At 42.2% G+C, this 13,404-nt stretch overlaps 1 protein-coding gene across 5 annotated transcripts in view; it reads left to right on the forward strand.

Annotated features, from left to right (window-relative positions):
• bcas3 (BCAS3 microtubule associated cell migration factor) overlaps nucleotides 1–13,404 on the forward strand; it is a 279,325-nt gene that overhangs the window by 220,919 nt on the left and 45,002 nt on the right. For all 5 annotated transcript variants that reach the window (XM_008308649.3, XM_008308648.3, XM_025054886.1 and 2 more), the window contains one exon: nucleotides 12,407–12,583. In XM_008308649.3, coding sequence (XP_008306871.1) covers nucleotides 12,407–12,583 — 177 coding nt within the window. The remainder of the gene's footprint in view (nucleotides 1–12,406; nucleotides 12,584–13,404) is intronic.

A 13,404-nucleotide genomic window follows, 5' to 3' on the forward strand; every position in this document is an offset into this window, starting at 1 on the left:
ATTATCCTAAAACACGTGGTTCTTCTAGATCCAGCAGAAATTATTTTCCCACCGAACAGGACTGTTTCTTCCATTTCTTACGTGCGGTCTGCGTATTTACCATATTTGGGTTTAAATCAGTTCCAAAATGTATGACAGAATTACGTTGAATGTTAAACTGTCAGGATATTCACATAGTGAATGCAGTAATGAAGGTGAAAAATGAGTTAGACATGTTGAATTGTTACAGTCAAGAGTAACGTTAACATTTACATTAACATTGTTAATATATTGAAAATTAAGGTATAAAATACCAAGACTGGGGCAACTCAGGGCAACAGACATTGGCTGTGGAAGGACAAAAAACCTCCTCGTATACTTCATGATACTGCAACTGTGCTGTTGGTCCTGAATGAAGTAAATCTGTTGTTGTCTACTCCCAATACAAACTGAGATTATACTTGTAGCTAGTATTGTAGTATAGTGGTAAAATACAAATATGATATAGCGACATGATAGTGATGTTTATGTTTTATCATTATCTAAAAACTCTGGATAACAGTACCTGTGTAAGCATCCTGGTCCTGTCCATCACTCTGGAAAAAGTACCACCCACATCCACACAAACACAAACACACACACACCCACCCACATACCCATACACACTCAGGAGTTCTCACTCTATTTGGAGTCTATGAAGGGAGGCCAATATAATGGCACAGCAGAGTTGTACTGTTGGCCAGCACGGCTTCACAAATCTGTCACAGCCACTGCCTTTCACCCTGATGCTGGCAGTGATAATACATGCTCTCTCTCTGTGTGTGTGTGTGTGTTTGAGTCTATGTTTATGTGTGTGTGTATCTACAGTACATGCTGCAAATACTGTATGTGTGTACTTTCGTCTCCAGAGAGGCACAGCTCGTTGGTTTCTCAATGGAGTCTGTCTACATGCTCTCTCTCTGTGTGTGTGTGTTACTGAGTGTGTGTGTGTGTGTGTTGCTAAGTGTGTGTGTACATATTCAGTATAAAAACAACCTGTTGGTGGGTTGCATTATATCTTGGCTTTCATGTATGTGCACTTTCCTATCAGCTCAATCTATCTAGTTTCCTTTTCCACATCGCTTCCACATACACATGAGAAAAGTATGTGTGTGTGTGTGTATTTGCATGTGTGCGTGCGTGCATGCGTGCTCCCCCTTCACAATTTATCGTCGTTCACCACTGTGACCCAAAGTAAATGGATGACGTAGCAGCCTTGTTTCTGCCTCTATTGTCTGAGGATCATCTGGAAGTGTTTTAGCCGCTGATGGCTTCTCAGCGCGGGACGCTGTGAATCATTCAGAAACTCCCCGTTACAATATTTCCATTGTTTATTTGTTTTCTCTTCGCTGTGTTTTCCTGTCGTCTCCTAGACGAAAGAAGTTGAAGCGGGCTGGTCGACAGCAAGAGATGACAAGAACAAAGTTGTCAAAAAAAAAGTTGAAAATGTTGTTTACTTAAAAAATCTATGATACACTTTGATGAAAGTTTTATGGATCCTTTTTTTCACTTTGACTTGGAGAAATGTTTCCCTTTTACTTTTATTTTGAAAAGGAAAAAAAAGTTTTTTATTTGTGTATATTATGTCCATGTTTAAGGACGGTGTGTGTAAGTACATGGAGTATTTTCACGTGTACTCACTTCTCCCCAAGCGTGGGTGATTATTGCTCTTAAATGAAGCTCACCGTTCTTACGTATCTGTGTGTGTGTTTGTAAGTGTGAGCGTGCGCGTGTGTGTGCGTGTTTGTGTTGGCTGTGGCTGGTGGAGATCGATGGTCTGTAAAGTGGATTCCTTATTGGCCTGTTTGCTTTGGCAGCCCTTGAAAGAAGCCCACTGATTACACTCCCAGATGTGACACACACACACACACACACTCTTGCTACCTTTCATGTCAGTGTATGTTGAGGAGGAGGGTTAACATACGTACATCCTTTAACTGTTTCTTGTGCTTGTGTGGCAGGTTACATCTTTACAGGACTCTCTCTCTCTCTCTCTCTCTCTTTCTCCCTCTCTCTCTCCTGTTACTGTTACATTTTATGGCTGTTTTGCATCTGTTTAACGTGTGGAGTCAAAGAAATGACGAGGAGCAGTAATTAAACCGCAATAGTACAAGCACAGTAATGCAGAGTTATCTGCAGTTTTACTAACAGCAAAACAAATGTGCCACTCTGCTCAGTGCTGCTCTAAGACTGCGCCCACTCTAGAACAATCACCTCCTGCTCCGCTGTGTAGTCTGTTCTATTCATTTATACCCCTTTATACTTATCTGCTCTTAAAAGTATTTTAAATTTGTTAAATTAGGTCTCTTTTTATATCACAGACATAATTCACAAAATTGTTGATATACTTTGTAAACATCCTGCAGCATTTTAAGCTGTATAAAATATCACCTAATTATTATTATTATTATTATTCATCCTTTGTTTTACTATACTGCATCAATTATTATATAATTAGTCGCCTTGACCAAATCCATTTTCCTTTTGCTTAAATGTCTGATTTTGCTTTTTTTTTAATGTAAATGAATTAGATTTAACCCAGTTCTCGTTGTCCTGTTGGTCCTTTAGTTCTTGCTGTGTATATGTGTAAACCAATGTTTAACTTGCTGGTCTGTGACCAGGGCAGTGGGTGTGTGTGGTACAGTGTGTGGTGGAGGTGACAGAGTGGCTGTGACAGCATCTATCTGCTAAATGCAGTTAGCAAAGAGTCACTGCCTCCAACTGTCTCCCTGTGTCAATATCAATGTACAGCTGCCTGACTGTGAGGGGAGATGTGGAGATAGACAGGGAGCAAAAAGCCACGGTGTATGTTTAGGAGAGAGAGCGAGGACGTGTGTATTTAGTGACTTTTAAGTGTATTCAGTGTGTGTGTGTGGCCAAATAAAAGCCCTGCTCCTGACATTTTTACTGCAGGTAAGTGGAGGGTGAATTTATGATGCTTGTTTAGAGGCCTAAAGAGGCTTGGCTGGCCATGAGCTGGACACACGCACACTTATTCACTCACACTTTTTTTTTTATTCGCAGTTGACTTTTCCAGCTTTAGTCCGATTCATATTCATAGAGTCTGACAAGTTCTTAAACCACACTTTCCTACCAGTGAACTCCCTCCATGCCTGCTCCTGAGTGCCGGCCGAGGAGTCGGCCCGATGACTCATAAAGCCACATGACAGAGTCTGGTTGAGGAGCTGAGGAACTTGAAAACTACATGTTGACACTTTACATCACAGTGTCATAAATAAGGAGTCACGCCGCCTTGAAACACAACACCGGCCGGACGCGGTGCATTGACCGTAGCTGACCATACATAAGAGCAGCCGGCCTGGATCTAACAGACAGAGCAGACAAATTGCTTTGGAGAGGCAAAAACAAGGAGATGAGAGGAAAGGAGAGAGGAGCCCATTCCCAGGTGGCTGCTTGGCTCTCAATACAATTTTCCCCAAACTTGATGAGGAAATGAATTGGGCCAGCCCCCGCCTTCCCGTCCAATACGATTAATTCCCTGTAAGATGCTTGCTTTTAGACCCAAGAGAGAGGCTCGATAATGGAGGATTTATTCGCTTAGAATGAAGAGGCTGGTGAAGTAGGCCTGGATGTTTCATAACGCCTTGCCTCTCCACCTCCACTGACTGATTGTTCCTTCTTTCCTCTTTTTGTTTCTCTGTCCATCCTTCTCGTCCGTCCATTACTGGTTGTAGTCCTGAACTCAAGACGTGAACTGTGTGAACTGGGTCGAGGGGCTACAGAAGGGGCTTCAGCCTACTGGTAATACAGCTGTACATCTCTCTGTAAATCCCCGCCGGTCCTCTCTGTGGTGTGATAAGGCCAGCTTAGGGACACATTAGGGGAGTAGAGGCGTTAAGATCAAATGGGATTGTAGAGGATTTCCCGGAACGCTGGGCTGTGGTTTCGGTGCTGGGAATCTTCCTCGTTTTTACCCTCAACCCCCAACTCCCTGACTCCCAGAGAGGAAGCAAATCACAGTACAATATTCATCAGCACCTTTCACATCGCTCACCAAAGAGTGCAGCACTTGACGTCTGCATCCAGGCTGTCATTAAGAACAGTGGTCTATAATGTCAGAGCACGTCATGCTCTGCAGCCCTGAGTCTGGATTGTAATCCCAGCCCACCGCTCCACTGTGGAGGGGTCTCGGGGCTAGCTCTGCCTATGAGTGGGTTTGTTTAGTAAATAACACTGACGTATTTATTTGTGCTGTGTTGCAACTTTAGTAAACAGTGGACAGCACCAGTTTAGATTTGAAGTGGCCGGCTTCCCAGAAAAATGAAAAAAAAAACAAAAAACTGATGGAGCGAAGAGATTTAAATGAGGCAGGAGACGCACGGCGAGGGAGGAAGTGAACAAATCCAAGTGTGTGATTAATAAAAGCCTGTGACCCTTTCACACACGGACGACATCATGATGTTGTCCTCAGTCTCTCTCTCACACACACACACACACACACTTGTACATATACACAGACTGCGATATACAAACTCTGTAATTGAATATCATGCAGAGAGCAAACATTCTCCTGTAAACATATCATCTGTCACCTCCACGGCTTTATCCATATCCTTTTATGCCAAATGGAAATACACACACTCATACACACACACACACACTGACACTGACACACATCCCTGCAGCCTGTCAAACAAACAAATGGGACCGGAGTCCCTGTGAAAGTCATCACCATGACCATCCCACCTTCATCATCACGTTAGCCTGCTCCATTACACAGCAACACGATCTGGCCTGAAATCAATTAGCCGGCCATGCCAGTGCCGTGAAGTGTACACCCCCCGAACCTTTGTTTTGGTGCGATGGAAAACAACGTCATGTGTGGAGGTGGAAGGCAGTTTGTGTGCCACGTCTCTGAGCGCGGAAAGATGCTCCGGTGACTGCGAACAAAGAGATCATGATGCTGTTTTTGGCAGTTTGTCTGAGTTATTGTTTCAGAAATGTGTTTAATATTTCAAGTAACACATAAACAAATGGACTTTGTTCATAAGAAGGATGTGCTCCTTAAACTGATCGCAGACCAGGAACCAAAACAGGAAAATAGTCATCGTGCATTTTCAGAAACCCAATCATGATTTGCACGTATCTATTATGTATCTTTACACACTGGAACATACACGTATCTGTACGATAACAAGAACGTTAGATCAGTAATGAACCAGATCCACCGTTTTCCAATTTTTGATCTGACAAACCCTTTGAGCCTCTCAGTGTCTGACCGTGTGACAGCAGGCTGAGAACTGGTGAGGCTGAGAACATGGCGGGACCACCAAGAATTCTTTCACGGAACGAAGCAACACGCTTAAAGGCACATGTCTGGTTTCAATTCATGTTTAAAAACTGTGGAGACAAAGACAAAATAGACAAAAGCCTAACGTTCTCTGTAGAGTTCCTTTCATGTCAGAGCAGCATTAGCATGCTGATCAAAACATTCCTAAGTATTGTAGGTCAAAATAGCCACGTAGCCTGACTGGTCGTTAGCCAGATCATCTTTTAGGATTCCACTGGGGCAGTGACGGTTCCACATGGCTGATGGCTGTTTCTGTGTTACTCCAGAGTTCATTTTGGAAGGAAGTGTTGGCAAACCTTGGAAGACACGTGGTACAGGGGCCTGGGGTCATCTCAGTGGTGATCTATATTAGGACGTTAATTTGATCTGGACGATCTGTGCTTAGGTGAAATGAAAACTTTCACACAGTCTGTGCAAATAACAGTTGAAAAGACATGTGCATTAGGGCCAGTGTGGATGGACAGAAACATGGATGGTGGAAATTGTATAAACAGTGGATATTAAAAATAACAAACCATAGTAGTTTGCACCACCTTAAATGTTGGTTTTGAGGTATAAATAAACAGCAAAGTTACTGAACCTCGGAGACCACAGGGAGCTCATCTGTGAAGAACTTCTCCAGAGTGTTCTGAACTGTGCTGATGTCACGCTGAGGACTGAACGTCCCGCTCATTTGTCAGCAAACACTCACTTTAAAGGATCTGCCTAATGTTAAAGGTACAGTCCGCCTCTAATCAGTGACCTTTCAGTTTATTATTAATGCCTTCGGCAAACCAACACCAGGACCAGGGAAAGGTCTTTTCTGGAAAAACTGTAATTTCTCTTCTGTATACATCTCCACCCCCTGGATCTCCACCCCCTTTACTGTCAATGTCATCAGTGCAGCATCTCAGTAGTCAGTAAGAACTGAAGGACAAAATGGAAACTTCTTTGTAGTTAGCGAGTAAAAAAAAACATTACCCATACTCAACATTTTTCTTTGAGACTCCAGTGTGTGTGTTTATCTCAGTTTTTGTTAAAAGAGCAAAATAAACTACAGTCCACAGTAGATGGTTTGAGTGGAACTGCTACATTCTGCTACAATCTGAACAAGTATGTCCTATAGACCAGCTGTGTAGAGATGAGAAAAACCTACTGTTGGGAAGAAAAGTACTTTAATATTAACAATCACAGCACTGAAAAATGATACTAATAATAGACACTCTCTAATACCCTCCCCAGGGTCAGTCTTTCATACTGTCGAAATGTCCATGTTGGACCAAAGTGTCTCTTTCTTTCCTACTCCTCATTGGAGGACACGGTTGAAGTAGAGTTTTTCTCCTTTTTAATCCAAGGACACTGTTCTATGTAGAACACTATTTGTGTGTACGTTTGTCTGCCCGTCTGTCCTTGTAGAACACTATTTGTGTGTACGTTTGCCTGCCCGTCTGCCCGTCTGTCCGTCCGTCCTCTTGTCTGTCTGTGTTCTTGCGTGTGTGGGGGAGCGCAAGGGTGAGAAAGACTACACACGGGTGAGACAAACACGACATAAACCACAGCTTGGCATGGCAGCTGTCTAATTTGACATGGCTTGAATTAGCTTAGTGGGCTGTTCATATGTGTGTGTGGGGGTGAGTTAGAGAGAGAGAGAGAGAGAAAGAGAGAGAGAGAGAGAGTGCCTGCATGTCCTGGAATAGTTCACAGACTTTACTGCATTTAACGGCCCACAGGTTAATGCGTCTTCATATCTGAATGCCATATGCTTCAGTGTGGATGAGTGTGTGTGTGAAAGAGAGAGTGTGAGTGTGTGTGTGTGTGCATGTTTGTGATAGAGAGTAAAGTGCCTTGAGGCAGAGCCTGGTATTGATGGGGATTACTAACACTTAGCTGACACCACCGAGACTGCAAACCAAGTAAATGATTTAGAAGCACTGGCCTTAATGTAATGAAAGAAAGACCAGGCCTGTGAAGAACACACACACACACACACACACACACACACACCTTACTATGGGTGCTAATCCTGTGAGCTTACATCTCCATTAACACTAGACCAGTGCCACAAACCTACTCCACAAGATAGCTAGCACTCTCCGTGTTTCCCTGAGGATATCAGACACTCTCTCTTCCTCTCTCTCTCTTTCTGACACACACACACACACACACACACAGCCTAGAGGGATGTCATCAAGGGTTCACGGTATAGTCACAGACACCATGTATGTGAGCGTGACAGAATGACAGTCTATTAAAAGTGCTTTTTTCACAGCAGTATCTGTGTAACCTCAATGCTTCCGTTGTGCATGTTTTCGTGTAAATGCACGTAGTCTTCTTTACCCATACGCTAAATTATAGTTATTTGTACAAGAAAGCAGTCAGACTGATGTCAAAGCTGACCTTTAAAACCACATGAACGCCATTATTTTTCACTGGGGGGAAAAAGTCACTGTTTGTGTCACGTTTGGCCATTGGTAGGATCTTTTCTCTGATAATTGACGTCATGTTAATGAGTGGAGGATGAAAGTATAATACATCTGTGAAGACGGATAAAAGAAGAGTATGTCCTATATATAGATATAATTTTGGCAGGTTGAGGGTTCCTTAAATTATTTTAGAATATAGAGAAAAGTTATTGGACGTGCTGAGGATCAATATATGCATCTGATGTATTTCTTTAGTGTAATAAATGTGTTGAAAAGCACAAAATGCCCCAATAAATATAAAATATATATATATATATATGCATGTTATTCTAAAACAGTTTTAGCTTCCTGTCCTGTTGACATTTGGTTACAGAGGTGTGTTTAAACTTCCAGGAAACTCCCACCTCAGTTACGGCCCTGTCTGATTTATGCTCCCTTTATAAGTAACTGACCATCCCCGGCTTCCTAGTAACACCACTCAAGCGTCAACACACACGCAGTCATGCACCATTACATTTTATATTGCACCCATAATAAAGGAATTCGTCTGATCGTCCACCTCGCACTAAAACCTAATTGAATTAGGACGCAGCAGCATTAGGGTTTCTAACTGCTCAGGTAACCCAGAAACAGTGGAATGAAGCTTCCTGTGTGTGAGTGTGTGTGTGTGAGGGGTTTTAGAGCAGATAATGTTACACTGTGAGGTGTAAAGACTGGACATTTGACTGGGCAGTTGTAGCTTAAACTCAACAGAAACAAAATAAGTCCAGCATTCAGTCTTAGGTATTTCTGGGTCCTGTTCATCATTGGGGAGTTTGACCAATGAAATTCACTGTAAATTTGTTGTTGTAATATTACGATATTAGAGACACCTTATGGTGAAGAACTTCAAAAATACGACGGATTTATTTTATAAAAACACGGCTTTGTGCTGTGTATTTTATTTGGAAGACGTTTATATGTCTGTGCTCATCTTTTGAGAGGAGCTCAGGACTGACAGAAACACATTCTTAATCTTTAAAGACGACTCAATGGTAGTTATATAAGACAGGTAAAAAAAAAAAACACTGCAGGTTACAGAGGTGACTGCGATCTGCACATGTGATGTCATGTCCGACTGTTGTCTTAATCCTCCTCTGTAGACACACACACACACACACACGCTTCCTGCTGCAGTGTGATTAAATCTCTAAGGAAAGTAGCAGTGGCTGCAGGGATAAGTAGGACCAGTGTGTTGGGACTAACAGCTGGGTCCAGAGTGGCTGTTAATCCAGCTGGGCTTTAGCATGACGGAGGGGAGAACAACCATTCAGGTGTGTTTTAAATCCTCACATATCCAAAAGGTTTAGTCATAGAAGAAAGTGCTAATAAATTGAAAAGCATGTCCAGCATGTCCCTTCATAGCAACGAGCGATGGATATCGCAGCTACGATTAATTTAGAAAAATAATAATGTTTCCATGGTGAAGATTTGGCTTCAATTCAGTAAATACATTTCACAATGTATTTACTGAATTATATAATGAGTTTATATAATATGTAAATATTGCTTTAGAATTTGCAAAGCAAGTGTTACATTAAAATATTTAAAACTACTGTTTAAAAAAACAACAACAGTGATTTTGTTTTTCTGAAGCGACCTGTATGGTCTTTAAAACCCCATGTTGGTCAAAGCCTGGTCTGATAAACCCACAGCTCTTCCTGACCTTCTGCCAAGCTCTTATCATCAGTGGAAGCCACTGCAGTCAGAACCTTTAATCTGTGCAGCTGACTGCCTATCAGGGAGCAGACTACTGTGTGTGTATGTTCACGTGTCAATGTGTGTGTAGTCTGAGGCCTGGCCATCTTCACCCCTGCTGCAGCCCAGTGACAGGTGCTAATGCTGCGGCGAGAGGCTGCACGGGCCTCCGTGCTCCTGGCTGTGATAACAGCGCCTGCTCTGCAGGAACACACACACACACACACACACAGTGGTGATAAGTGCGCTACACTTCAGAGGAATCCTGTGTGTTTGTGTGTATGTTGGATGAGCAGAGCTCCTATCAAAGGATGAGTGTGTGTGTGTTTGAGTGTGTTTTCAAGGGCAACAATACTTGAGTATTGAGGGTTTTTTTAAAAAAAAACAATTTAATTTAATTTAAAATCTGTCAGCATAGTAAACACACAACGCTGTTACATTGTTACTAAAACTGGAACAGAGGGATCTCCGTTTATAATCGCTAGAGAAGAAATAATAAAAGCAAAATAAAATGAACCAACGGCATGAATTTTTGTGAAGGAATGGTTAATAAATCGATATAGTGCTGTGGAATATCTATATGGTATTGTGAAACGAAATATCACAATATTTCAGTCTATCTTATCTTCCATTTTACACGTGGCCCACATTGTGCTCAAATCCATTCTGTCTGGGCCATTACTACAGTACCAGGAGTGGCCCACATGCACATGTTTGAACTGGTCGACTCAGTGTAGGCATGTGAAGTGCACATGACTTTACATTAGTGACACCTACAGGGGGAACATTTCTAGCAGCATCCCAACCAGTAAAACAACATGTCTGCAGATGACAGTAAGGTGGCGCTGCATGTAAGAATTAACAGAATAAAGCCAAAAATTGCATGGAGGAGTTTTTGGTTTACTGTAAAAAGGTAAAAACAGATGACATGATGAACGCAGTCACACATCAGAGGGTGTCAACCTCCACATACCAGAGTTTCCGACCAACATCACTTGCTTCTGGTTCCTGGTCCGGTCTAAATGTGGCTCATTACTGTCTCCATCCTCCCCTAAATGTCTGCGTCTTCCTCTTCAGATTTCATAAGATTTGATTCAGCGCCTGTGCACGTTTTTCCCACCAGCGAACAGTAACCACCAAAAACCCTATCACGACCATCGTGTGCTTGTTTGGCTCGGCCATTTCCTGCGCGCCACTGTCTGTCACATATTTCCTGGGTGTTAACGAGGGGAGAGATGCTGATATGAGAAACTGATGGCAACGATAAGCTCAAACTCGAGCCATTAGGTCATGTGTTTGTATTGTTGCTTACTGGCATGCTGAGTCACAGGAGCACTTCACTAACACCACTGCTAAATCATTCTTTATCACCTCACGGTGCTCGCAGGCACAAAGGCTGAGGCAAATGAACACACTAATAGAATGAACCAGTTGTTTTACTGTGTGCCTGCCTGCTTGTCTGCCTCATGAGCTTATCACACACACTCACACACACACACACTCACACAGAGACAGGTTGCAGACTCCCTGGCTCCAAAGCACAAGATCTCCCTGATTGTAGAAATTATGGCAGACAGAAAGGAGAGAAGATTAAGACACAGTGTAGGTCTGCGCGGATTTGCTTTGACAGGCATGAAGATTATGTTGTGCTTACGGGTTGTTTGTGTGTAGGAAATTCACTTACACTGAGCTGGGGGAGAAATGTTTGTCCGACATACATGTTAAGTAAGTCCTACATTTACATGGCTATCACTGCTGAAACACAAGATCGATGTCCTTCCTCCATTGGTCAGCAGCTCCTTCTGTTGATATGGTGTTATATGTACTTTATATTTTTAAATATCATGTTAGCACTGTTGAAAAGTGATACATTTAATTAGAATAATGTAACTGTTTCTAACTCATGGAGGAGGCAGTGCTAATGTTCTTTCCATTTTGACCCATGATTTTTAAGCAGGTTTTGCTAAAACACGTGATAACAATCAATGTGGACAATGAAAGAGGCAAAACACATCGTGTTTACGACAAATCTGTATTTATTTACACATGGCGGTTTTGCCCTGTAGGACTGTAACAGTAGCACAAAAATGCTAACGCTAAATATATCTGCTATCAGCTTCAGTATTGTAGACATACCCACAGTATAACAAAGAAAAATGTGGTTTCACTTAGTCTTACTTTATATTTTACTGAAATTAAATCAACGTTAGGCCTGTCAGCTCACACTTTGACTGGACCTTTTGGATTCTTCCACATTTCAGTTGTGCAGACTGCTTTAGCAGCTCAGTCTAAAAACTCCACTGGAATCCTAGTATTCATTATTAATATCATTATTATTATTATTAGTAGTAGTAGTAGTAGTAATAGTAGTAGTAGTAGTAATAGTAGTAGTAGTAGTAATAGTAGTAGTAGTAGTAATAGTAGTAGTAGTAGTAATAGTAGTAGTAGTAGTAATACTATTATTGTTATTGTTATTTTACCAACACTCATTCAAGCACAGACCATGAACATTATTGGTGGTAAGTTCAAAGGTCAGAGACACGGTCAGTTGTTGTTAAACTCAAGAGTTTCCCTTTTGCCAGTGACACTGACTCAGAGAACATGTCAGAACACAAGAAAAACACAACGTCACAGTGGCAACAGGAAATGATTTTTTACATTGACATTCTTTTCACTGTGACTTGATCTGATCCATGTCAAATTCAGTCAGACAGGTCCAAAATCTTAAAAGATGCTTTGTTTTGAAGATAATGAGTTGCCTGCAGTGCCTTGTGCTGATCAAAATGTCTCTAAATCAACCATGTGTGTAACTGTAAATGCTGAATGTGATTTTTCTTATTATTATTATCATTTGTCTTAGGACACACTCCACACTGGTGCATTTTGTGGACTGTTCAGCAACTAAACATTAAACCTATGTGTATGTGTTGGCCCACAGGACCGTTTGATGGGCGCGGGGTGACCCTGCTGGAAGTGTGCGGAAGCTGGCCGGAGAGCTTTGGCGTGCCACGACACAACATTGGATCGGCAGATGCCAGTGATGAAGGCCTGCGTGAGAGACTGGCCGACGCCATGTCTGAGTCGCCCTCCAGAGACATTGTAGGATCTGCTACAGGTCAGTGGAGTTCACTGCAGTAAACAAGTGCCCACCCAATAGGAAAGGTCATATATGATTAATTTTTCCCCAGTTTTTGGGGTGATCCCACAATATCTGAAAAATGAGATGAACGACATCATCCAATCATTTCCTAACGTCCAGAAAGAACAACATCGCTTTTCTATTTGGAACAGAGCACAAAAGACAAGACAAAATAATATTCATTATATATTAAGTAAAAACACCACAGCAGTAACATCTCACTAATGTACAGCTGCATTGAACATTTTTAACTGATGGTGGAATTCACTCAAACTCCAGGATGTTGTGTCTTTGCCTGGTAAGATACAGGATCTGGCTTGTGATTGGTTGACATCTGAGTGTCAAGATGGTGCCGAGGTTCAGGGAACGCTATCCTTAACAACAAGTCTGCAAAAAACAAGGAAACGAGTATGATGGCGTGTGTGACACGGTGTTGATTGTGATGCATCTGCAAACACCTAGCTTTACTTCCTTTACTTTGCTTCCAGCGCCGTGTGTGTGTGTGTGTGTGTGTGTGTGCATGGATCAGTGTGAGGACAGCAGACATGCCGTTGGCTCTGACAGTCCAAATGGTTAACTCATTTAGGAAGCTCCACTGCTCTTTTCTATTTCTCTGCCCCCCCCCCCTCCCACAGACACACACCCCTCTTAAGTGAACAAGAGTTCCTTTGATTTAAACGTGTGTGTGTGTGTCTGTGTGTGTCTTTTTGGAGGATTGGGGGGTCTGTTGGTGTAGGAGAGTAAGGGGCTCACAAGCCTCTAATGGATTTAGCATCGACTATCACCCACCCCAACCA

The sequence above is a fragment of the Cynoglossus semilaevis genome, chromosome 4, assembly GCF_000523025.1.
Source record: "Cynoglossus semilaevis isolate Cse_v1.0 chromosome 4, Cse_v1.0, whole genome shotgun sequence".
Lineage (NCBI taxonomy): Eukaryota > Metazoa > Chordata > Actinopteri > Pleuronectiformes > Cynoglossidae > Cynoglossus > Cynoglossus semilaevis.